Source organism: Callionymus lyra, chromosome 9 (assembly GCF_982586985.1).
Source record: "Callionymus lyra chromosome 9, fCalLyr1.hap1.1, whole genome shotgun sequence".
In the NCBI taxonomy this organism is placed as follows: Eukaryota; Metazoa; Chordata; class Actinopteri; order Syngnathiformes; family Callionymidae; genus Callionymus; species Callionymus lyra.
Window position 1 is genome coordinate 11,873,612 of NC_141826.1, and position 26,243 is coordinate 11,899,854.

The window sequence follows — 26,243 nt, forward strand, 5'->3', positions numbered from 1 at the left end:
ACTTACATGTATTTTTTTTTTTTTTTTTTTTTTCACAGATGACACAATCATGTAGTTTAACCTTCAATCATTTCTTCTTCATACAGGTCCCATCTCCTCTGGAGACGAGCGGGTTGATATGGGACAACAAGCGAGGCTGGATGATTCCCAGGCGCATCATCGACAGTGCGCCCATGCTTATCGGACTGTCGTGCGCAGCCACTCTTGGAGGAAAAGAGTTTCAATCGGCGAACTACTTAATCTACACTACAGGTAATAAAGAAGTGTTTTATAGAATGGAGTGTCTTTTAAAAGTTGGCACTGAAAACATTTCAAAGTGATATTTCACCGAAAAATTCACCCTCATGTCGACTAAGGGTTGGGATTATTTTCAGAGTATTGAATTCCTTTTTAGAGTTATAGCCAAAAATGTTTGTTCATTTTAATGTAGCAACTGGAGGTCAGTTGTCTTCGTCTTCATCCTCGCCCAAAAGGTCTATAACATTTTACTGAAGCCTCGACAAGAGGAATTGTTTTCAAAAAACAAGTCTTTATTTTAAGCTTTTTTGTAGCAGAAGTGTAAACAATGACATGCTACACAAACAGGGCAGTAGCAAAAGAAAAACTGCCTCTGAGGCATAAACCCAAACATAACCGGACTCTTTGTGAATGGCCTCCTGCTGCAACCGGCCCGGACGGTAGGAAAGCAAAGAGAGGAGAATGGGAGTAGAGGGAGATAAAGTTTTGAAAACAGTTGTGTGGAGAAGCAATCTAGACAGTAGGACAGAGGACAGGTCTTGAATTTCTCAAGGGGCTTGCAGACTGCAGAGATGAGGATCAGAGCTTGAACCATGAAGCCTGGAGGTGCAACGGGAGGAGGAAGGATGTGTTGAGCTTCTGCAAGATCGACTCACAGCAGGTGACACAGATTTAAACCAGACTAACAGGGATGATTGGTCTACGGAGGAGGTGTGATCATGAGATTGGGTGAGGAGGATGGTCTAGCACCTGTTGGCAGTTAGAGTGATGAACCGGATGAATGGAGAGTAAGAAGTCCCACAATGAAAGCGTTTTCCTGATTGAACTATTACTTAATTTCACCCTAATTTAATTTGTTGCTGCGCTTATAAGAGATAATCTATTTCAGAATTTCAAATATTTACTATTTACGTTAAATAAAAACAAAAAATCTTATATTTTCTCAAGTGTATTTCATTATCACTGACAGTAGAATTATTGTCCATCATCTATTCCTCGATTTTCCGCTGCTTATTTCTTTCGCAGGGGCCCGGTCCAACCCATCTGTTTAGGAAACAACTGATCCAAAAAAATCAGAAAAATATTGTTGGGTCCATTTTTACTAACTAATAATAACTCATACACCGATACAATCTTTAACTTATCTTGTAAGGCAGTTGCACTAACCACATGGCGACTGTTAGCCTCGTTTCAAATTTTAAATTTAATGGAAAACTAATAAACTGTAATCATAAATTGAGTTGAACCAACGAAAATGAGTCATATTTAGAGGACATCGTCTGTTTATAAAAGAGAAAATGTAGGAGTGAATTTCAGAAAAAAAATATACTTTCAACTTGTAACTGAATATTTTTGGACGAAACCCACACAAACAAGGAGAGAGAACATGCTGTACAAACGGCACAGAAAGGCTTGAAGCAAAAACGCAACTTTCTTGAACCTCTGTTTGGAGTTTTATCATTAACGATTTTTTTTTTTATTTTTTTAAAGGCTCTTTGTGTATTTCACAGTTTACCTCTGATCTAAAAGAAAACTCTCGAGAAGGAATGAAAAACCGAAGAAGCACTAAAACGGAAAGTTTGTTAAAATAAGGGAAGTGACCCAAAATGTGTGACCCAAAAGAATAAAACACATTTTCCCAACAGCTTCCTTATATTATATAACGTCTCTTCATCTAAGTAAAGAATAAATCTTCTTTATCGAGCAGTCCATCTCAGCAGTTGATCAAAAGAGAAAATGGTTCGGGGCTTCGAGTGGGCCGTGGAAAATGAATAATGGACCCGCAGGGAGGAGAGAGTGTTGTACTGAAAGTAACGCCTGTTGACAAAAGTGTCACAAAAGTGTTTGAAACATGCCTGTGATCAATAATTGAAGCTCCAAAAAAGCCTCTTCAGGTCTCCATCAGAGAGTTCTTTGTTGTTGTCGGACCAGTCTTGCGCAAAAACAATAAACCTCCTGTGATGTTTGTCAAATTCGCACCACGTGGACTGAAGTCTTCTCTCGTCTTCTCTCTTGGTTTTAATAAAAGTGTGTTTGCGCGGCGAGATACTACCCCGAAATCTGACAAAACACCATTAATCACAAGGACAATGGAAGCGGAGCGAGTCTTTTAGTTCAAGTTATGAAAGGGCGACCGATCCAAAACTAATATTTGAGTTAGACGCCGGCGGAGGAATCAAAGGTGGCGCCTGATTATGAACGGCGGCCGGCGACTGTATTAGGTTAATCACACGCTTTCAGTTCATGATTCAATTTCCTCTAATAGCGAGATTGGGCCGCGATATGAACAAGTAAATACAATAACGTGTAATTAAATCGAGGAATCCAGGATAACAGAAGAGGGTATTTTGCGAAGTCAGCGTCGGTGTTGGTGATGGATCTCACACCGGGAGAGGGTGGTTTCAAGCGATAGTTTAGCCAAAAGTAACATCACATTAGGAAGAAACTTAAAACCGTTTTTTTAACCCCGAAAACAAATGAACCGTTAAACCAAAGAAATTCACGGCCTGCTGCACAAATACGACCAGAAGACACGTTCAGAGGTTCTCTCGGAATCTGAGTTACATTTTTCATCCTCCGGGGGTTTAAAAAAAATGTCATGATATGTTTCACTTGACTATAATTAGATGTACCACACCCCCACAAAAAACACTCCAAAAAAAATTAAGAAAAGTGACGCTGTGACTAAGGAAAGTCTGCGTACGATGTCAGCCTGACCTCTCGCTGTGATCCTCCTCCTACCTTTTCTTGCTCTTTTCCTGAACAGGAAGTAAGGTTTACAATGTCAAGCTGTATCCTGAGGAGCCCGTGGAGCTGCTCGTGGGGGAGACTCTTACCCTGAACTGCACCGCGCTGGTGGAGTTTGACGCACCCGTCGACATCAAGTGGTCGTATCCTGGTGAACTGGTATGCATCCTACAAACATGTGGGAAAAAAATAACACTTTGTTTGGTTTTTGCTTCCTCCCCGCCTCCCCCCGGAGCCTTTCCAGGTGATGAAAAAAGTGTGTGTACGTGTGTGTGTGTGTCAGCAGCTCTTATGTGATGTTAATATGAAGCGATTTAATGTCGTCGTCATGGAGATGTTTCAGACTAAACAGCCCCTCATCCTGAAACCGAGAAATTCACCTTGAGTCAGGAATTATCTTCTTAATTTCACCAAATGTTACTTAAAATTTCCCAAAGACTGTTGTTGCTTTAAGTCTTATAGACTCCCAGAAAATGTTGAAAATGATCATGTAGATCAGTGGTTCCCAACCTTTTTTGCACCCCGGACCGGTTCAATATCTCCATTATTTTCTAAGTAAAGGTTTTTAAGGGGGAAGGCCAGCATGATCAGGTCAAGGGGAAAAGGGGCGCAATTATAATTCAAATACAACCTATTTTTATGAAGTTTATAATTTTCATTTTAAAAATATTTGATTAAATGTACGCCATATTTAAAATAAATATTGAATAAACAATTTTTTCTTTACAATTTCAGCTCTTTTGGAAGGTTCATAGTTTTTCCCGGATATTTGGTTTTAAAAATGTTTTTTTCATACCCTTTCAATGCCGGGTATTTCAGCTAGTTTTGGGTTTAAAAAAACAGTATATAGCTAGAGAGAGAGAGAGAGTATATAAGTATATATTTTCATTATTTTCACGTCAATTTGTGTTCATAAAGATCAAGTAAATATGTTGGTTGTGTGTGTTATCAACTGATGTATAAACCTGGTTTCTTATTGGAAAGATTTCTGAGAAGAAAAATAAATGTTATCGAACATTGTCTTACCCATGTGTTTTTTTGACCACTAGATGAACTCTTCCGTGGACACCAAGCCCTCTCGGGAATCTCGGTCTCACGCCACTGAGGCGGTTAGCATACTGACCGTCCACAGCGTCTCTGTGGCCGACACTGGAATTTACAGCTGCAATGTAACCAGTACGGACAGTACGCAAGTCCAGAACACTCAGGTCCTCGTACATGGTAGGCTAAAACACCGCAGATTAACCAAATGTTTAAACTTTACTCGATGTTTTGTTGTTACATTTGTGAATTCAACCTCCATTTGTGTGTTATAGAGAAGCCGTTTATACTGTTGGACTACAGAAACGGACCAATCGAGGAGGTCACGGCAGGCCAGAAGTCCTTCAAATTAAACGTGAATGTTTCAGCGTACTACCTAAAAGAAAGCACACCTGAAACACAATGGTACGAGTATTCAACTGCGCTGATTCACAGTTTAATTCTGGACGTGGGAGGGTTTTGAACTGAAGCAACCTTCTGCTGTTTAGGTATAAAGATGGAAAACCCATAAACGAGCGGCCCGAGTTTAAGACCAAGAGGTTCAAGATGCACCTGAACCACGCCCTGGAGATCAGGGATGTGTGCCGGGAGGATGGTGGAGTCTACACGGTGGTTCTGAGGAACAGAGCTTCCAAGCTGGAGAAGAAACTGAACATCACACTGGTGGTTAATGGTAAGTTCAGATAAGACATCTTAATATCTCAAACGATTTAGCTGTAAAATGCTGTGTTGTGTATTATTTAGTGAGCAAGAAAAATCACTCCCAGAACACGCAATATAATTTGACAATTATGTTTTGTATACTCATACAACTTTAAACTGAAATCAAACAATTTTGAGCCTAACTCAAGTTACTTAATTCATGTAATCATCTTTAATATTGTTGACTAATACTGACTTTATCTGTGTGTCATGTGAACATGTATGTGTGTCATGTGATCATATAGGTGCATTGTGTGTGTCATCTGATTAAATGTGTGTGTCATGTGACCATTTTTGTGTGTCATGTGATCATAGGTGTGTTTTGTAAACATTGAGTGTTATCTGATAAACTGTGTGTGTCATGTGATCATTTATGTGTGTCATGTGAGCATGTGAGTATGTATGCGTGTCATGTGAACATGTATTTGTGTTGTGTGATCATGTGAGCATGTATGTGTGTCATGTGAGCATGTGTGTGTGTCATGTGAACATGTACTGTACGTGTCTGTGTCATGTGAGCATGTATGTGTGTCATGTGAACCTTTATGTGTGTCATGTAAAATGTGAACAATATGTGTATCATGTGATCAAATAGGTGTGTTGTGTAAACATTGAGTGTTATCTGATAAACTGTGTGTGTCATGTGATCATGTATGTGTCATGTGAACATTTGTGTGTCACGTGAGCATTGATGTGTGTCACCTGAACATGTATGCGTGTCATGTGAGCATGTATGTGTGTCATGTGAACACGTATGTGTGTCATGTGAACACGTGTGTGTTTGTTTGATGTGAGCATGTATGTCTGTCACGTGAACATGTATGTCCGTCATGTGAACATGTATGTGTCATGCGATTATTTATGTGGGTCATGTCATTCCTTTTCAACTGGAATCCATGGATACACTTTTACTTTTTCCTAAAATATTCAGACAATTTTTATTAAACCTGGGATTGACTGACTTTTCTTCATCAGTTCCGCCACAGATTCACGAGAAGGAACTGGCCAAGCCGTTGAGTTTGTACCCGAGTGGCAGCAGCCAGACTCTCAGCTGCACCGCCTTCGGTCTCCCGGCCCCCAGCCTCAGATGGCAGTGGAGAGTCTGGGGTCCGTGTGTCGTGGGCAACAGCAGCAGCAGACAGTAAGACAGAAGTTAACATGTGAACAAAACACTTTAAAGATCCTTTATGATATGTGAGGTGGTGATCATGTTGACTTGGTAAAAACCAGACCTTTCGAAATATATAGATACGAATAATGCATTTAAAATTAATTTTATTGTCATTGTATAATCTCTGTTCCTTCTCTTATCTTAATCACTGACATCTTAACACAGGGTTGGGAAATTCTGGTCCTCAATGGCCGCACTGGTTGCAGGTTTTTCTTTCAACCATGACGCCCTTTTGACCAATCAGGTGTCTTAGAATTGTGCACTTTAAGTGAATTATACTCGTTGGGTTTAGACACCAGTTGGCCTTTAAAGAACAGATATCAGAGATGGTTCAAATTCACACAAATGTTACTTGTACGAGGAGAGAGAAATACAGAACGTACATTCCCTTGTCTTTAGTTGTTTGAATGAATTAAAGCTGATCTTAAATAAAGGACAGGATGGTGAGTGCACTTCCTGATTGAATATCTGAGTAAACCTAGTAAATGTTTACATTCGGTTCTCATGTTAAGCAAAGCAATGGTTAAAACAAAATTATTCAATATGTGTGGTTAAGTAAATGCGATAACTTACTGTAGCTCGGTAAATTTCCATCCAAATTGTGTAAACATTCACATTTAAAATGAAAATTTAATGGTGACATACAGTGGTGTATTTAGAATTGGCCCAAGGTTACACTTGACCCTATTACTGCACTGCTGATCCCATTTGATCCGGATTTCTCACCGGGATCTGACATTGTCTCGTAAGAGCCACGTGTCGGGGAAGCAACATAAGACTTGTAAAGCCTTCACAGCAGGGGGGGGGTTTCGAAAAGCCTTCTCACACACAAAACCCTCACGCTCAGTGATTGCTATCCAGAAGACATCGCCACGAGCTTCTTTCCTCCATCTCCACCGAGATGAGCTGAAACTATCTTTGGGCAGAAGTGCTCTGTGAGTGCATTTTCTCTTTCACTCGAGTGTGAAAAAAGCTTCAGGTTCATCTACAACATCCACCTCATATCCATAGCACCACGACAGCTTCCTTTAAGGCTTTTTTTTTTTCCCCCTCTCGCTTTACTTATTGCTTTACTTCGCCCCTTTCCGCCACAATTTTAAGTGGACCCTTGAGCAAGTTTGAATGCACATTTAACGTGTCAATTCATGATCATTAATGATCTTCTCACAGCTAAAACTGATTACTTTTGCATCAGGTGGTCTCAGACGTGTTCTGCCCGCCAGACTGTTTGTTTTCTCAGAATTGACTCGGCAGTGTTTGCTCTGTCTGTAAGGATAATGGAAAATGATGGTCTCATGTCAAACGCTTTGCTCGTGGGATTATGAACACATGGATAAGGTAGCAGGGTGTTTTCGGGGGCTGTGGTCCACATAGGATGGATTCAAAGTTAGCCATGTGTTTTCTATGAATGTGCTTTACATGTTGCAGCTTTTCTTTTCATCTGTTTCTAAAACAGATTTTTAAATGCAATTAAAATTGATGAAAGCAGAAATAATGAAACTACTTTTCAGGACAATCCTGTTATCGTCCTTTTTTAAGTATTTGCTCATTTATTTGGGGGTATTTTGGGGAATATTCTTTAAATTTTAATTGGAATTAAATGTCCCCTTATAGCAGATAGCATGTAATTGAGTTTAAAAATAACTCAAAATAAAAACTCTTAAAAACTAAACAACACATATTCTTATGTTATAAGAGGTGGTAAGTTAAAGCTTGAAGGATCCTATTTTATTGCATTAAATATTTCATATCACTGCTCAAGACCTTGGCTCCTGCAAGGGTTTGAGGGATGTCTCCTGCTGTCAGAGATGTAAAGAAACGTGTCTTTGTAATGTCAATTTGTTGTGGAAAAGGTCAAATTAAACTGCATTATACGCATTGAATGATTGACAAAGTAGCTTGGTTCTCTTTTTCTATTGTCTTATAGCATTTTTTTTATATTGAATTTAAAAGGCTATGAAAAAAATGGAATATAAAATTATTGGAATTAGAATACCAAACTTTAAGTATATATAATATTTAAAAGAAGAAGAAGATCCAAGCTTTGAATTTAGAAATTATTGAATTAAATTATTATTATTATTAAATGCCTAAAGAAAAAAAATAGTAATAAGTTTACAACATTTGTAATATTAAATTCAAACATGTATTTATCTAATTGTAGATTATATGCATAATAAAAATGACATTGGAATAGTTTTTTGAAAATATATTACAGTGTCATGATTTAGGTAATGAAAGTAATCAAAATGTGGTGCATTTCTTGTTCAAAATAACATTCTAAATGTATTTATTTCTTACTTACAGTAACACATTATTTATTTTACTGTATCTTTATTATCCATATGTTTCTTCTCCTAAACCGCACCATTCATATTCCTTTTACTCTTTTTCTTTTAAGTCTCTGATTAATTGAAATTGAAAACAAAAATGTCTGTTCCTTATCTTATCTTACCTTGAATCAGTATATCTCACCATATCAGCGTGAAATGTAATACTTTTAATGCTGATCATATGCTGTAATATCCTGGTCATGATGACATTATAAAGACTTTTATACGTTACTACTACTGACTACGTTTTTGTGATTTTTGCTTGTGATTTTAAAAACTTCCACTGCTTCAGGGAAGTGAAGTCAACCTTGCAAGAGACCAAGCTTGAGCTACTTTAATGATGTTGGTGATCAATAGCGCAGAACTTTTTGATGGAAAGCGAAAGTTCAATCAGATCTCCGGACACGCCATTATTTACCGTTGTGGTTTTTTTTTGGCAAGTCTTTGTGATGTGCAAGTAAGTGTGGGTCGTGCATGTCGATGAGACAAGATGTCAGTCGTCTCCGTGTTTGTCTCCAGGGTCCGACGAGACAGGAAGAGTCGGAGTGACAAGAACACAGCCTGTCACGACTGGCAGGACGTCACTTCAGACAACTCCGGGAATGAGATCGAGGCCGTCGACACTTCCACGGTAGATGGGCGACAAAAGGTACGGCGAGCCGACGCACCGCGTCAATCCATTCAAAGACGGCTAAGTTTGACGCGTTGATGAGAGCAAGAAGGAGTCGTGGGCGGCGTAACAAATGTCGCCAATCAAGGTCGATTTTTGCCATGAAAAATATTTGGAAATGACTTCCTCTGCATGTTTCCTGTCTGCACAAACAACCACACTCATCATTCTCTTGGCCACAGCAAGACAGATGCTGCTCTACCTATATTTAGAGATTCTCTAATTAATATACGCAGTAAAAGTGATAAATTAATAACAATATTTTAACAAATGTTACTTGTACAAGGAGAGGAATACAGAAAGTACATTAACATGTCTGAAGCAAGGATGGTTTCAGTTGCATCTTTATACAAAGATGAAAACCAGAGCCAATCTTTAATAAAGGACAGATGCTAACTATATTTTTAGGGAGAGCAATCATATTACATATAATAAAACTTAATTCAAACTAGTATATAATTTCACCTTTTAGATTAGCACCTATATACAGTGTATATGTAAAGAAAACATGTTTTTTTGTTTAAATAATTCAAAATTGTTGATCGGATTCATTTAAAAATATGAGATGAAAATGAAAACTAAAGCTCGACGTTGTCAATTTATTAAGAGATTTCACACACGACTCTTAACAGCTGAAAAGAAAATAAACTAAAGTTGGAAACAATAAAAGGGAAAAGCAGGAAATGTCACATTCACTGACACGTTGACAAACAAAGAACCACTTAGAAAGTCAAAGTAACTGACACTTTTATTAGCTGTGTGGGAAAGAAAACGCCTAAAATCTGAAAGAAATATATGTATATGGAAGTATATGAATGACTTTATTGAATATTAAATGGTTGAATTCATACTTTAAATTTTTAAACTTTGATTTATTTTTTTAAATTATAGAATCGAATAATTTGTTTATTGATAAAAAAAAGAATATGAATGTAATTTTTTTTTTTTAAAACTGTATATATATCGTTTGATATTCATGATTATTTGACATTGTCTGCAAACATGCTGATATTGAATTAAATTAAATTAAAAAAATAAAATTAAAAAACAAAAAAATGAATGGATAGCATTTTTGATTAATATTGGAATTAGAATAATAAATAATAATAATACATTTTATTTATATTGCACTTTTTGTCATATATGACCTTAAAGTGCTACAGCAGAGTTAAAACAGGTAAAGGTGAAAGGTTTAAAGTTATTTTTAAAATCAACAATTATAAGAGCTTTTGAACAAAAAAGTTTTCAGGCCTTTTTTTTTAATCTACCACTATATGTAAACAATGCATTCCGTTTGATAATATTCGATTATATAAACAAAATTAAGATAAATATTTAAAAGAAATATATATATTAAATTGAATTATTCAATAAAAGCAAATTCACCCTTTCAATATACAAATTATTGAATTTTGTTATTAAGAAAATGCTTAAAAAACAAAATGTCAATTTGAAAAATAAATAAAAATAAATTTTAAATACATTTTAAATGTAAATTGACATTAAATAATATACTTTCATAAAAGTAGAGGAAATTTGACACGTAAAACAAGTTGACTTTTACCCTTTATAATGGCTGTTACATGCTTTAAATAATTACAATTATATGTAAAGAATGAATAATAACATGATCACACATTTTCACTATTTCATGTTATAACAGAAACTTGATCGTGTCGCTCTGTTCATTTGTTGCACGAGGACCTGGTAAATGTGTGTTGCAGAAGCACCTGAGTGCGGCGACAGCTTGTTTGTGTCCTTGCTGTAAGATTTACACGACAGCAGCCACTGACTCTCCCGTCGTCCATCTTCTCTCCTCACAGGTCGTCAGCAGACTTCACATACGCAACTCCAGCGTGTCGGTGGTCTACAAGTGCTCGGCGGAGAACAAAGTGGGCAAAGATGAGCATCTGATTTACTTCTATGTCACCAGTGAGTATGATTTACGTACACAACGTCTGATGGTGGGAGCCGAGGGTCAAAGACATCGTTACATGTTCGGAGATGAACAACCTGATTACGTCTCTCAGATCCATCACCGTGAACGTTAATCTTCAGCCTCGGTGTATGTTTGAGCTTCATCCAGAGTAACACCTGCCTTCTCCATCATTAGTCCTTCTCTGTACTCGCAAGCCAATGTCAGAAAGAACTTTACTGCCAATGATGTCAGAACAAAACAGGAATTTATCCTTTTATAAACTCTCTTGTCTGTCCAAATGTATTAAGTTTGTCCTCTTTGATCTATGCTCTTTAAATTTGCACTTTGTTCTTTTTTGGCGCTTTGTTGTTTTTATTTGAACTTTGTTCTTGCTTTAATGAAACTTGCTGTATCTTCTATTGTCTGCTGTCTACTGGAAATATATCTCGAAGGATATCTCCAGAGAGATGAATAAAGTCTTATTTAATCTAATCTAATTTTAAAAAGATCTTTAACGTGATTAAACTAAATGCAAAATACTAAAAAAAAATACCAAAACAGAGAGTTTAATAAAGAGTAATTTTGCTGTAGCTTGATTGGAAATGCTATTATTTATGTATATATAAGATTTAACAGATAAAATATGGGACAAGAACATGTAATTTTAAAGGATGTAAGTAAATGTCAATATACTTAAATATCGTGACATTGTTTTTATCAGAATCGGAAACTATTTGTTGTGTTTACAACACTTCAAATAAAAGCATTTTTTTTTTAAGTATATCGAAATTTTCTTTCACCCTTTACATTCACATGTTCTTGTCCCATATTTCCTTTATATATTAAATATCATCTATACATAAAACAAGGCAATTCAAATAACAATTAATGAGCAAAACTCTTGCTTTCTTGGTCTTTATTTTATATTTTGTATTAAAGCAAGATACAGACGCTTCTTAGAATCACCAGACGGGAGAATTTCAGAGAGTCTTTGGACAGACGAGAGTCAACATGTTGGACGTGGAAGTGTATTTTTAGTCGACAGCACTGAATTGATTTAATTTTCATTAACAATGAACGTACAGTTGTTAACTTACACATACAAGATCTAAAAATCTAAAAATCTCAACATCAAATACAACATAGATCACACTTTTTGAATTTGGTAAACTGATGTTGAACATAATACCAGTTTTCCACCATACAATTAAACTACTAGTATCCTTGTTCTTACAGTATGGCAATATATTATATATATTTATATATATATATATATATATATATAGACATATATATACGTCATATACGTCATACCTTTTTGGGCGCAGTTTCAGTGTATCTGCCAATCAAATGAGGTCTGAATCAGCGGATCTGTTGTGTGGAGTCCCTCAAGGTTCTGTTCTGGGTCCTTTATTGTTTTTGCTCTACTAGATTCCCCTCGGTAAAATCATTCAGAGATTTCCTGATTTTTCTTATCACATCTTTGCTGATGACATCCAGCTCTACTGCTCTTTTGATCCAACTGAGCCCCAGAGGCTGAACAGCTTAGTCAATTGTTTGCTAGAAATCAAACAATGGCTGAGTGAAAACCCTCTACAGCTAAATGTGGACAAAACTGAAACTATGGTTTTCATGTCTTAACAAAAAGGAGCTTGTTAAGCTCACGGTTCCGGATCAGAGAAGAAAAATCCTTCCAGGCTGTTGCTCCTAAGCTTTGGAAGGATCTTCCTCTCACTCTGTGTTTGATGATCTACTGACTCCTTCAAGAAACATCTTAAGACATTTTTACTTGTGCAGGCTTTTCCCTGATTTTCTGAGACTCTTGTGTTTGTCACTGTGTTTTCTTGACCTTTTAAATATTTATATTATTGGGTATTTTTTGTTTGAGCGCTTTGTGACCCTGTTCTTAAAAACCGCTATATAAATACAAATTACTAACTTACTTACAATATATGACAATATAACAGTTTGTTGCACTATAAACCCTTTGTAAATAAAATATAATTTCTTATTCAAAATGTATTCAAAATGGAAAAATAGATACTGAATTAAACACAAATAAGAAAATATTGGATTATCCACTGAACATAAACAAGTATATATATATATATATAGATATATATATATCTATATATAATAAAATTTACCTTCCACTATACAAAATTATTGAATATTTAAAATTTTGAAATGTTAAATTTAAACATTCAATATTCTGATGGCACAATACAATAGTTGCTCTGTGTAGTTATGAAGATGCATGACTCAGTAAAAAGCTAGTTTCCTCCTTGTGTTATCTCAAGGTCAAGGTGAACTACCTCCACCATTACCTGTGTATTTCTGGAGGCCAGGGAGCTTTTTTTTTCTTTTTTTTTTTCCCGGTCCTTCGGTTCACCTTGAGATAACACAAGGGTTAAAGCTAACCTCTGCTAGTGAGTTGTATTTTGTGAAGCAATTACTGTTCCATCACCCACTCAGTGAATCCGGTCTTTTACATTTGGCAGCCTCTGCAAATCCTCGTCCAACCTACAAAAGAGCAGCTTGAAAAATTATTGCTGACTCAGCCGCCTCAGTCTCCATTATGTATCATTATTGCTTCCTGTAATTTCATGTTTGTCCATCACCTCTGTGTCGCGTGTGAATCACCAAACAAGCCCGGAACTCACTTTAATCAAAGAAAGACAGTATTTATGTCACCACAAAAAAAAAAATTCTACAAAAATCAGAGGAACTGGAAAGTCACTTAGAAGGTGAACACCCCTGCCAAGGAGCTCATTTAACGTTTTCTTTTTAAAACCAAAACAATAAAAAACTTTTTAAAAGTTACCTTATGGCAAAAACTGTAGCTTCATAGTGATTTAAAAACAGTAAAAAATTAACAAAATTTCATGTAACATCCCTAAAACAATGATAAAAAAAACAAAAAACAATTTGGAACGACTGCCAATTGAATGTTGATTTATTAAAGTGGTTCAATTGTTGTAGAATATCCGTTATTATGCTAGCTCTGAACATAACAGGTCACATGCTAACAGTGCTATCTAGCTTGAATAGGGAACTTTCTTAACTCCAGAACCAGCAAAAAAAATAAATAAAAGTGTACAAATAATCCAATGACCTAAATCAAATTACAACACTCACTGTGTTACATAATGTTTTTAAAAAACAGACAGATGAACACAGACAAAAAATGACCTCCTTGGCAGAGGTAAAATTGTCTTTCACTCTACTAGTGTAGTAGTACAAAAAAACTACAAAAATCAGAGGAACTGGAAAGTCACTTAGAAGGTGAACAACCCTGCCAAGGAGCTCATTTAACGTTTTCTTTTTAAAACCAAAAAAATAACAATAAACAACTTCCACGATTTAAAAGCTACCTTATGGCAAAAACTGTAGCTTCATAGGGATTTAAAACAGTAAAAATTAACAAAATTTCATGTAACATCCCTAAAACAATGATAAAAAAACAATAAACAATTTGGAACTATCCGTTATTATGCTAGCTCTGAACATAACAGGTAACATGCTAACAGTGCTATCTAGCTTGAATAAGGAAATTTCTTAACTCCAGAACCAGCAAAAAAAAAAATTAAAAGTGTACAAATAATCCAATGACCTAAATCAAATTCAATTCAAATTCATTCAAACACTCACTGTGTTACATAAATGTTTTTAAAAAACCGACAGATGAACACAGACAAAAAATGACCTCCTTGGCAGAGGTAAAAATGTCTTTCAGTCTACTAGTCCACACACCTGCACACCTGAAAATAAACATTCATTTATTCTGAGCGGATGCTTGAGCTGAAGCCGCTCTTCAACCTCTCTTTACATCCCCAGTGGTGCCCGAGGGCTTCAGCGTGGACGTTCATCCGTCTGAAAATCCCCTGGAGCAGGAGAGAGTCTCCCTCAGCTGCACCGCCGACAATTACACCTACGAGCAGCCTCGCTGGTACCATCTGGGGCCGAGGGCCCCGCAGGACCAGGTGAGCAAGCCCCAGGAGCTGGACTGCAGGAGCGTGAACCTCCACGGCGGCGTGCTTCCGGGCCAGACGTCCTTCCAGCCGCCCTCCAACAGCTGGGTCCTGGATCATACCTGGGATTCCGTGAAGGTCCAGGACGAGGGTCGCTATGTGTGCGTGGCTCAGAACAGGTGGAACAGAGAGAAGGAGTGTTTGTCCGTCCACTTGTCAGTCAAAGGTCAGTCAAAACAACAATTTTGTATATTACATTAACTCATATTTTACTAAATTAATGTTTTCTTTCCACCAACATTCAACCTCTGATCAGATCAGTACGGAAGCTCAGAGCTGCCAGCATTTTAACAACATTTTAGGCCAGTATCATATTATTTTATGATATTATCATGTTATTTTATGATACATATTATGGTAGTTCTTGATTCTTTAACGTTATTTTACGGCACATATTAGGTTATTTCATGATATAATCATGTTGTTCCATGATACTATCACAATATTTCGCAATACATAATAGGTTATTTCATGATATTATCAAGTTATTTACAGATATTATCACGTTATTTCTGGATAATATAAATATATTTCCCAATAAATATAAGGTTATTTCTCATTTTGTATTATAATAGATAAATATATCTATATATATCTATATATATATCCAGTTATTATATGTATGATATTCATTTTACAATCGGGTTATTCCATGATATTTTCACATTATTTCATGATGCTATCATGTATTATCATGACACAAGGTTAAATAATGATAGTATCACATTATTTCACGATATTATCACGTTATTTTTTATATGATCAAGTTATTTCATGATATTATCACATTATTTAATCATACATGTCATGTTATTTCATATCATCACTTTATTTATTTACTATCACATGATTTCATGATATTATCACTTTATCTATCTATACAATCACATGATTTCATGATATTATCACTTTATTTCTTTATATTACAACATGATTCCATGATATTATCATTTATCTATTTATACTATCATTTTATTTCATGATGCATATGATGCGTTGTTTGGTCATAATGTGATATTTTGTGATAATTTTAGGTTATTTTTATCATTTTTATTTTTACATTATACTTTTCAAGTTTTTCAATGACAATATCATGAAAATATCACGTCAAACATCAGCTAAAATGTTTAAGGGATCATTTACCACGTTTTGCTGTGATTACTTTTAACGTAATACTTTTCATGAAGCAACATGATAATATCATGACATAACGTGATTTTATCATGTAATAAACTATCACAAAACATCTTGATTTTGGCAGCTCTGAGCTTCCATAGATCAGTGATCAACATGTGATGTTATATTTCTTAGTTCTCAAAACTAACTAAATGAAGATACATTATTAAAATAACTTGTTGTTGTATTAATGCTTTGAAAATTGTAACCATGTAAATTCAACACAAACCGTAAATGTACACTATGTTTGCCATGTACTCAACAAAAGACATTTACATCCACCCACATCTGACCCTGGAACTGAAGAAAGTACATCATGTTGTCTTGAACACAATATCCATTAAACTCAACCGCCGCAGGGATGGTTTCATGTAACCGTGATTCTTACTATGTACGGTGTTTTTTTTTTTCTTGACACGACAGTCCAGGAGATCAGTCGCGTGTCTTTCCCCGATGTTCAATTTCAAATGACTTTTTGCGCCTCCTTCTGCTTTGTGTAGCCCTGGAGGCGCCCCGCTACAAGCACGGCCTCACCAACCAGACCGTGAATGTGACGGGGTCCCTGCGGATGGAGTGTGAAGTTGAAGGCCGACCTTTGCCCAGACTCTCCTGGTTCAAAGACGGCCAGCCGCTCCACCAAATGTCAGGTGCTTGATCACAGACGATGTTATTTACACAACAGAAACCACAACTATAATCGACTGCGTCCGTTCTTAATGTTCTTTCCACTTGATCTCCCGCGTGCCCTGCGGCTCCACAAACGTAAATATAAACCCCCGCAGATTCTTCGGCTCATTCATTTCTTTATGTGGTGGACGGAGTTAAGCGCTGATGACTTTTTAAGGATTATTATTATTTAAAGATGAAGAAAATGGCAGATAAAAGTCTTCAAGACAGAAGAGGGTGTCACAGCAGGGGATAGATGAAGTGGAAAAACAAGCCAGAATAAAAGACGTAGAAGTCATTGAAGAAATTAAAGCGTGACTTCAATCGTTACTTTGACGTACCATGTTTTTACTTTTAATTAACTGTCAATTAACTCTTACTGTGGGAAATGGGTGTCGAGTGATGAAAAGATCCAAGAGTCTGTGAATATTTTTCTGCTCCTCTGCAGCAAGGTGGAACAAGGAGGAGGAACAGATGAAAGATACATAGTTTATAGGCTCAATTATGTGTTATAATCATTTAAAATCAGGAGAATTCACAAGCATTTAATCTCTAAACAATCAAAGCAGAAAAGCACTCTGACAGCACATACCTCTGCCAAGGGGATCATGTCATTTTTTTTTCCCTGTAATGGTTTAGCTAGCAAGGGGACCCAGAAGCATAGGATAATAAGTTCACATAATGTATCACACAAAAATGTCCACAAGAAAGAGTCAAAGGTTCAAATCGCAGTCTTTACAAGTCCACTTAAAAACCAGAAGTCCAAGAAAACCAAGCTAAGTGTGGCTGCAAGGCGCAAGATCCACAACAAAAACACAAAAAGGCAATAATTAAATCTAGAACTCAGCAAAGGAACACAAAGTGCTGACAGGAAAATACAGTCAGGAGGTTAGCGTCCCAGAAGCAAAGCTGGTTCACTAGGCGAACTACTGAGAGTTCTACCGGTTTTTCAGAGAAAACGTGCTGATGTCAACTCAGGCCAGGAGACTCTTTATGCAGCACCAATGATTGGCCTGATAGTCGTGGACCTTGCCAAGCACCGCGCTCACCGACTGTCAAGAGAGCAACGAAAACACAGGAAACCTAGGAAAAGACTGTACAAAATAAAAGCCCCAGAAAGGGGAACGTGACCTTTTTCTATATGAAACAAACTATACGTAGGGTACAAAACAACTGTCATGACAAAATTGGTGCAGTAAAATTAATTTTCTAGTTCTGTTCCTCTACATCGAGAAAAGTAAGTTGATTTGTGGAATTGTTGACAAGCAACTAGGAGGAGGCCACGGTGCAGACGCAGGATATAAAGTTGATAGGCTCTAGGGAAGTGTCTTACGATAATTCAAAAGTCAGGATAAATCACAAGCATCTACTCTCAAATACAATCAAACTAGAAAAACACTGACAGCACATGCCTCTGCCAAGGGTATCATGTCCTTCTTTTCCTATATGAAAGAAAGCATACAATTGTGGGATAGAAAAAGTTGTTTAATGACAGGCAGACCGATAAAGGCCAGAGAAAAACTGAATATATTATGAAAATTTGTAGATAAGGGGTCTCAAACTTGTGACCCACAGGCCTTTTGTCGCCTGAGACATGATATTCCGCGGCCCTCCATTTATTGTCAAAGTTTTTAGAATTTGACTTCACCATTTTTGTTCAATATCAGACTGTGAAGGAATAAAGATGTCATTTTTTTTGTATAATATAGTTTGTACAGTTTACCCTTGTTTTATCTCAAGGGGTCAAGGTGACCCGAAGGCCTCAGACCCTGAGATGACACAAGGTTTAAGATGCATCATATTTATAAAATAAAACAAAATTCCCAGTGAAACCACACAAAAATCAATGATATATTAAACAGTTATCACAAGCCAAATGCCCCCGCCCCCATGCTGGGGCCCAGTCTCTCGTGGCCCCCTGATGTTCCCTCTTATATTATAAAAAAACATCTTTGTTTCCTTTGACCCTCCATCTCTATAAATGAAACGTCATATCTTTGCTCGGACCACAAATAATATCGCATTTTATAAAACATGCCGTTGTGTAGTTTAATTAAAATTAGCCCCACAAGAGCTTCAACCCTAAAGATTAACTTCAGAGTGACATTAATAAGCTATATAAATGCAGCATCAGCAATATGATGAGGCGATAAGCATTTGGAGGGCGAATGCTTACGATCAATGCAACATTTATTTATTTTTTTTCTCCATTCATTTTCTTCTCTCCACAGGGATTCTACTGCAGGATTCGAACCGAACACTCAGTATCCAGCGCGTGAGGGAAGAGGACGCCGGCGTGTACACATGCACCGCCTGCAACCAGCGTGGTTGTGTCCACTCGTCGGCGGCGGTCCGGGTCATCGGTAAAATAAAACACACTTACCTGAAAACGGATTTGTGGCGCTCACCCCCGTCACCCGCCCACACGCTACTTTGCAAAAAACCACTCTGGCTGGAAAACTACAAATGCCCTCACGTTTCGTTATGAATAATTATTGATTTATTTGTTGCTCAAATGCCTCAACAAATAAATCTAGCCGGACCAGACTGACGTGTTCGTCATGAATTATTCAATTTGTTTAATCTTCCTTCGTGATGGATGGCGAGGTAAATGGGTTTAATCCAGGAAGGAAAGCGGGGATTGATAGTTTGTAATATAGCTCCCCCTCACAGACTTTGAGTAGTCAAGTAAGATTTGATTTAACAATAATTCTCCTCTTGCCCTCGTTCGTTCAGGCTCCACGGAGAAGGCCAATGTGGAGATTGTGATTCTTGTCGGGACAGCGGTGATCGCCGTCTTCTTCTGGGCTCTGCTCATCCTCATCTTCTGTAATATGAAACGGGTCAGTTTACCGGCCGTTATGTTTATGTATGAGAGGAGCTTGTCAGCTCCGGTGAGCGAACTTTAACCTCTACTAGACTCTAGAGAACGTATTACGGTGACATTTTCAGTAAGTGGAATGATGATGAAATAGTTGTGGCGTTTCATTTCACCATTTGGATCTATAAATCTTTTGAAGTACGTATCTACGTATCCGTCCATCTACATATTCATCATATCTATGCATCTAAATATCCATGTATCTACATATCAATCCATGCATCTAAGCATCAACCCATCCATCCATCCATCCATCTATGTATTCATCTAGGCATCAATCTATCTATCTACACATCTAGGTATCTACATATCTATGCATCTAAATATCCATGTATCTACATATCAATCCATGCATCTAAGCATCAACCCATCCATCCATCCATCTATGTATTCATTTGGCATCAATCTATCTACACATCTAGGTATCTACATATCTATGTCTCTAAATATCCGTGTATCTACATACCTATGTATCTATCCACGCATCTACATATCTATGCATCAACCTATCCATCCATCCATATATCCATCTAGCTACATATCTATGTATCTACCTACCTATGTATCTATCTATCCATCTACATATCTACCTATCTATGTATCTACATATATATCTACATATCTACCTATCTATGTATCTACATATATATCTACACATCTACCTATCTATGTATCTACATATATATCTACACATCTACCTATCTATGTATCTACATATATATCTAACTACCTATGTATCTATCTATCCATCTACATATCTACCTATCTATGTATCTACATATATATCTACATATCTACCTACCTATGTATCTATCTATCCATCTACATATCTACCTATCTATGTATCTACGTATATATCTAACTACCTATGTATCTATCTATCCGACTACATATCTATGCATCTACGTAAAGACAGAAGAAAGTCATATTCACTAAAGGATAACATTATTTTAGTAATGGGGTATGGAAAGTATTACAATCATCTTTTCAGGAGCGGTTGATGATGAAAAAGTGGTGACATTCCATATAACCATCTGGGTCTACCCATTTTTTGAACAATTTTTTTACAGCACCGCGGACCGGTACTTTTTTTTGGAAATATATTTACACATACCTTAAAAAAAATATAGCAGCAGATAGCATGACTGGCAAAAAGAGCAGTTGAGTGCATGAAAAATACATCTCACCATAACAAGAACTGTTTTTTACTGCAACAATATGGTCTCATGTAGAGTTGTTTCATGTGTTTGACACATTTGTTCTTTGTGCCAATAAGGTCAATCATGTTGGGCAAAGAAAAATCACATTATGGTTATATATAGTTCTCAACATGTAGCGTCAGTACCTCAGGGCATACCTTAAATCAAGTGTGAACCTGGAGTTGGATGTGCAGAAAACATTGTTAGTCCTATTATCAACATTCCTGGAATAATTAAGTAGATCAAGATCAGTCTCAGGAGACTATTTTCCCCATCTGCCACAACAACAACAACTTCCTCCGTCTACCGCCCGTGGATCGCTCATGTTACAGCTGCAGAGCATTTCAGACATCGATTGAAGTGAAATTACATATCATTATTTACCATTTAAATCCGTCACAATTTCAGATGTGGGTCACCAGATCGCTTCAATGGAAGCATCTGCAGGCTGTGGTTTGTAAAGCGATTTATGTCTGACGGGAGAAGATTAGATTCTCGGGGAACACACGCTTCAATCCAGCATGTGTTTGACTTGATAGGAATCTACATGAAAATCGAAAGAGGTTATCCTCTGCGTGATAATTTTATGGAGATCCACTTTTGTGGTCCACTGGATATTTGAAATTCTAGATCTAATTTGATTCATGTTCCATGTTGATGACCTTTAACCACGCCATTGATTAACATGAGATTCGTATTTTAAGAAAGAGATTTAAGATTCAGTCTTTCAAAATGAGTCATTTGTTTGTTAAAGCACTTTGATGGTAGTTTGGTGAAGGCAGACAAATTACAATTACCAAAATAATGAATCATAAAAATAGATGAGTTCTTATTCATTTAACTATGTTTTAATAAACATATTCAGTAGTTACTAATATCATTTCTTTATTTCTCCTTTGTTGGTGTCACTTTTCCCCAATACAGTTGTTTATGTAATGGCAACTTAATTTGTCCTTATTATGTATAGTTTTGTTTTTAATTTTCCTGGAATAAGGCAAAACTTTGTAGCTGCAGACCTGCTTTTAATTTTTTCTTTTTTTTAAAAGACCAGCTCTCACATGGAACTACCTCTTTTCTCAGGCCCCTATATAAATATCTATGTGTATATATGTGTATCTATATATATATATATATACACACACACACACACACAAATATACAGTATATCTACACACATGATTGGTGTAATAGGTTGAAAGTTATATCCCGTCATTTTGACTAAGTGATAACATAATTGTATGTATACAAAGAATAACTGTACAGAATGTTTAATCCATAAGTTACCACAGAATTGTCATATAATGTTTTTCTGTCCGTTTGAAACATTGTTCTTATTTACAGCAAAATGTTAAGGGGTTTGAGTGACAACTGTGTGACGACAGTATTTGCATTTGCAGTCAAGAAGAATGAGGGGAAAAAATGTGTCTCCACACCAAAAAGTGAAAAGTCCTTCAAAAGATTAGTAGATCCAGATGGTAAATTCCAACGCAAGACCCCTGTCCAAGGTTATAAGGGATGATACCATCTATAAACAGATAATCTTAATTATTATTATATAAATACTGTTTCTCTACACTTATTACATAATAGAATATATTTAAAAAATAATAATATTCTCAAATATTTCCTGCTGCTTTTATTTTCTCATTACTCCCAGTTTGGTCACCGGATACTCCACATTTCCCTCTTTGTAGATTAACCCTGCAGACATCAAGGCCGGCTATCTGTCCATCATTATGGATCCCGGAGAGGTTCCGCTGGACGAGCAGAGTGAATATCTACCCTATGACTCCACACAGTGGGAAATCTCCAGAGACCGCCTCCGGCTCGGTGAGCGACTGTCACGAACGCAGGATGGATGTTGTTGTTGTTGGTACGGAGCGATAAAAAAACAAAAAAACAGGAGGAAGCCGGAGTGACGGAGAGTAACTAGACGGACGAAAAGTTAATTTGTTTTCCATTTGCGGGGTCTCTGACGGCTCCAGTTTGGGTTGAAGCCAAAACTGTCGGCCGACGCAAAAGTGCTAATGTTTCCGAACGAGTTTGTTCCCACAGCTTTTTAAAAAACACCCTGAGGAAAATCTTCTGATCCCAGAACGCAGCTTATTAAAGATGCTGTTTACCAAGTGCCGCGATTAAGCTTTTTAATTCCCTCGCTGGTGCAGAGTGATGCCAGATGCATTTACATTTCGCAGCAGCTTCCATCAGATCGATTTTTTTTTTAAATAGTGTTTGATTTTTTATTTTCCTCTGACTCAGGAAAGGTGCTGGGCCATGGCGCGTTCGGCAAAGTCATCGAGGCGTCCATGTGCGGAGTCAGCAAGAGCACAAATCTGGACACGGCGGCTGTCAAAATGCTGAAGGGTGAGAAGTTAACGACATATTGGAGCTGCAGGGTAGAGATATGAATGGCCGTTTATCACCCGGCGTCCTCATCGAATGTGTGTTCACCTGCTCCTGGGGTCCAGAGGGGGCGACGGCCAGCGAACACAAAGCTTTGATGTCGGAGTTGAAGATTCTCATCCACATCGGGAACCATCTGAATGTGGTGAACCTGCTGGGAGCCTGCACCAAACCCAACGGTCAGTCGTGTATCTGAAGCTTTTTGGAACAAGAAAACTTGATGAATAAATACATTTTAATACTCATGAAGAGTCGGAGAGAACCAGCCTATAGCTGTCGACCATTGAGAGCAGGAAAAGTGACTATAGAGTTGGAGTGTTTCTGAAGGTTTGATGAGTCTGGGTTTTAATGTGCAGCTTGAAAACTGTTTAAAACACCAACAAGTCTCATGATAAGAGGTTTAGTTTCACAATTTTTGTATTCATCATTTCAAACTCATCTTGTCCTCAGTATAACTGTACCATCGTACATTTATTTGTATTAGTATACTTCTACAATACTAGAAATTTTAAATATAATGAAACAATTTTCAGCTGTTATCAAACATTTTAAACCATATCCAACATTTTTTCAACTATCATTATAAAAATTAAACTAATCAAACAATTTTAACTATTATCAAAAGAAATGTAGCTATTAAACAATGTTCAACTCCAATCAAACAATTTAACTGTAATTTAACAATTTTCAACTATTATCAAACAATTTTTAAATATTATATAACAATTTAACTGTAACCAAACATTTTTTATCCATAATCAAACAGTTTTCAACCGTAATTTAACAGTTTAACTGTAACTAAACAGTTTAACTGTAACTAAACAGGTTTACTGTAACTAAACAGTATAACTGTAATTTAACAATTTTTAACTGTAACCAAAAACAATTCAACTATTATCAAACAGTTTAACTGTAATCAAACAATTTTTAAATATTATATAACAATTTAACTGTAACCAAACAATTTTTAACCATAATCAAACAGTTTTCAACCGTAATTTAACAGGTTAACTAACTAAACAGGTTAACTGTAATTTAACAATTTTCAACCTTAATCAAACCATTTTCAGCTATAATCAAACAATTTAACTGTAACCAACAATTTCTATCCATAATCAAACAGTTTTCAACCGTAATTTAACAGGTTAACTGTAACTAAACAGGTTAACTGTAATTTAACAATTTTCAGCCTTAATCAAACAATTTTCAGCTATAATCAAACAATTTAACTGTAACCAAACAATTTTTATCCATAATCAAACAGTTTTCAACCGTAATTTAACAGTTTAACTGTAACTAAACAGTTTAACTGTAACTAAACAGGTTTACTGTAACTAAACAGTATAACGTTAATCAAACAATTTAACTGTAACCAAACAATTTAACTGTAACCAAAAAAAAATCAACTATTATCAAACTGTTTAACTGTAATCAAACAATTTTTAAATATTATATAACAATTTAACTGTAACCAAAAATGTTTAACCATAATCAAACTGTTTTCAACCGTAATTTAACAGGTTAACTGTAACTAAACAGGTTAACTGTAATTTAACAATTTTCAGCCTTAACCAAACAATTTAACTGTAACCAAACAATTTAACTGTAACCAAACAATTTTCAATTAACTATTTCTAACTGTAACCAAACAATTTAACTGTAATAAAACAGTTTTCAACTGTAATCTAACAATTTTTAACTGTAACCACCTCTTTTTTTTATTAATGTTAATAAATGTTTACTTTATCCGTCTCGTCTGATCAATAATGTACGTCATGTGAACACAAAAGTTGTGTTGAGATGGAAGAATGATTCGAGAAGAGGCAAAGCAGACAAGGTCATAAATTGAGGTCAATGCTGCACTGCGATAGAAAGAGGATTCATTCTATGTCCGTCTTTCCGCTCACGATCGTAAACATACGTTTAACCGGATCAGGAGAAGGTGCCACAGGGGAAAACCTCTGGAATGGAAAGTAAAGTGTGAGAAATGATGATGTATTGCATGTATTTTCTGACTGCCATCATCTCTAGTAAACTAATCAGGACGCGTTGGACGAAGAACACTAGAAATAAAGATTCCTTTTAATCTGACTTGGCAACATGATAGCTCCAATTATACTTTATTCTTTTTGTATCTTTTCGTCTCTTCAAGGGCCTCTGATGGTTGTTGTGGAATATTGCAAGTACGGGAACTTGTCCAACTTCCTCCGCGCCAAGAGAGAGTTCTTCCTCCCGTACAGGGTACAGAAAAAGTACTTCTTCAAACGACTCTTAGTAAAGTAATAAATCGTTTCATTGTTCAGGATCGCTCTCCGAAAACTCAGAGCCAGGTGCGACGGATGATCAAGGCGGGACAAACCGATCAGAAAACCCGACACCCGTCTTCCGACGACGGACCCCCGACGCCGCCGCTAAATGCCCCCCCTTTGGAAAACGGTGAGCTTCTTTGTGCTTCGCCGTATTTAAAAGGTTTTTTCACTTTGACCGACTTCCGACGTTTTTCTGTCCTTATCTCAGCAGTGGAGGATTTGTGGAAAACACCTTTGACAATAGAGGATTTGATCTGCTACAGCTTCCAGGTGGCTCGCGGGATGGAGTTCCTGGCCTCCAGAAAGGTTCATTTTTGTGCACTTTGACGACAATTACAGATGTCCACATACATCCATGTAGTAGGCATGTACTGGAAGACACTTTTTACCAAACCAGTCGCTTTTGTGTTTGATAGTTGACGGGAAAAAAAAAAAAGTGATTTCCCGGCTGTTAAATAAGCTCTTAAGCTCTTAAAAGCGGTCAAAAGAAAATACATCATTTTATCGTTAATTTTGTCCAAAAGGTTTCACATTTTCAAAGATACCAACATGAAAAATATATTTTATTAATATCATGATTCGTGCCCAGTTCCACGTACTATCAGGTAACACTTATGTTTTATGACGCCATTTCTTTAAAGGGCACCTAATGTGAAAAACCAACTCTGACTTATTCACATGTTCTAAATGTTAAAGTCGTCTTCAAAATGCAGTCGGTCAATCATCATGACGTTGCTCCGTTTTGAAGTTATTACATA

The 26,243-nt window shown here is 36.5% G+C and overlaps 1 protein-coding gene across 1 annotated transcript in view; it reads left to right on the top strand.

The window, feature by feature from the left end:
• The window catches only part of flt4 (fms related receptor tyrosine kinase 4), a 59,138-nt gene that overhangs the window by 22,583 nt on the left and 10,312 nt on the right, over nucleotides 1-26,243 (top strand). The window contains exons 5-21 of the mRNA XM_087799785.1: nucleotides 87-252; nucleotides 3,005-3,144; nucleotides 4,035-4,206; nucleotides 4,302-4,431; nucleotides 4,515-4,699; nucleotides 5,704-5,869; nucleotides 8,752-8,881; nucleotides 10,726-10,834; nucleotides 14,658-15,017; nucleotides 16,528-16,674; nucleotides 18,925-19,056; nucleotides 19,430-19,536; nucleotides 22,468-22,603; nucleotides 23,033-23,137; nucleotides 23,242-23,355; nucleotides 25,329-25,417; nucleotides 25,480-25,791. Of these exons, the coding sequence (XP_087655911.1) occupies nucleotides 87-252; nucleotides 3,005-3,144; nucleotides 4,035-4,206; nucleotides 4,302-4,431; nucleotides 4,515-4,699; nucleotides 5,704-5,869; nucleotides 8,752-8,881; nucleotides 10,726-10,834; nucleotides 14,658-15,017; nucleotides 16,528-16,674; nucleotides 18,925-19,056; nucleotides 19,430-19,536; nucleotides 22,468-22,603; nucleotides 23,033-23,137; nucleotides 23,242-23,355; nucleotides 25,329-25,417; nucleotides 25,480-25,791 (2,700 nt within the window). The remainder of the gene's footprint in view (nucleotides 1-86; nucleotides 253-3,004; nucleotides 3,145-4,034; nucleotides 4,207-4,301; nucleotides 4,432-4,514; nucleotides 4,700-5,703; nucleotides 5,870-8,751; nucleotides 8,882-10,725; nucleotides 10,835-14,657; nucleotides 15,018-16,527; nucleotides 16,675-18,924; nucleotides 19,057-19,429; nucleotides 19,537-22,467; nucleotides 22,604-23,032; nucleotides 23,138-23,241; nucleotides 23,356-25,328; nucleotides 25,418-25,479; nucleotides 25,792-26,243) is intronic.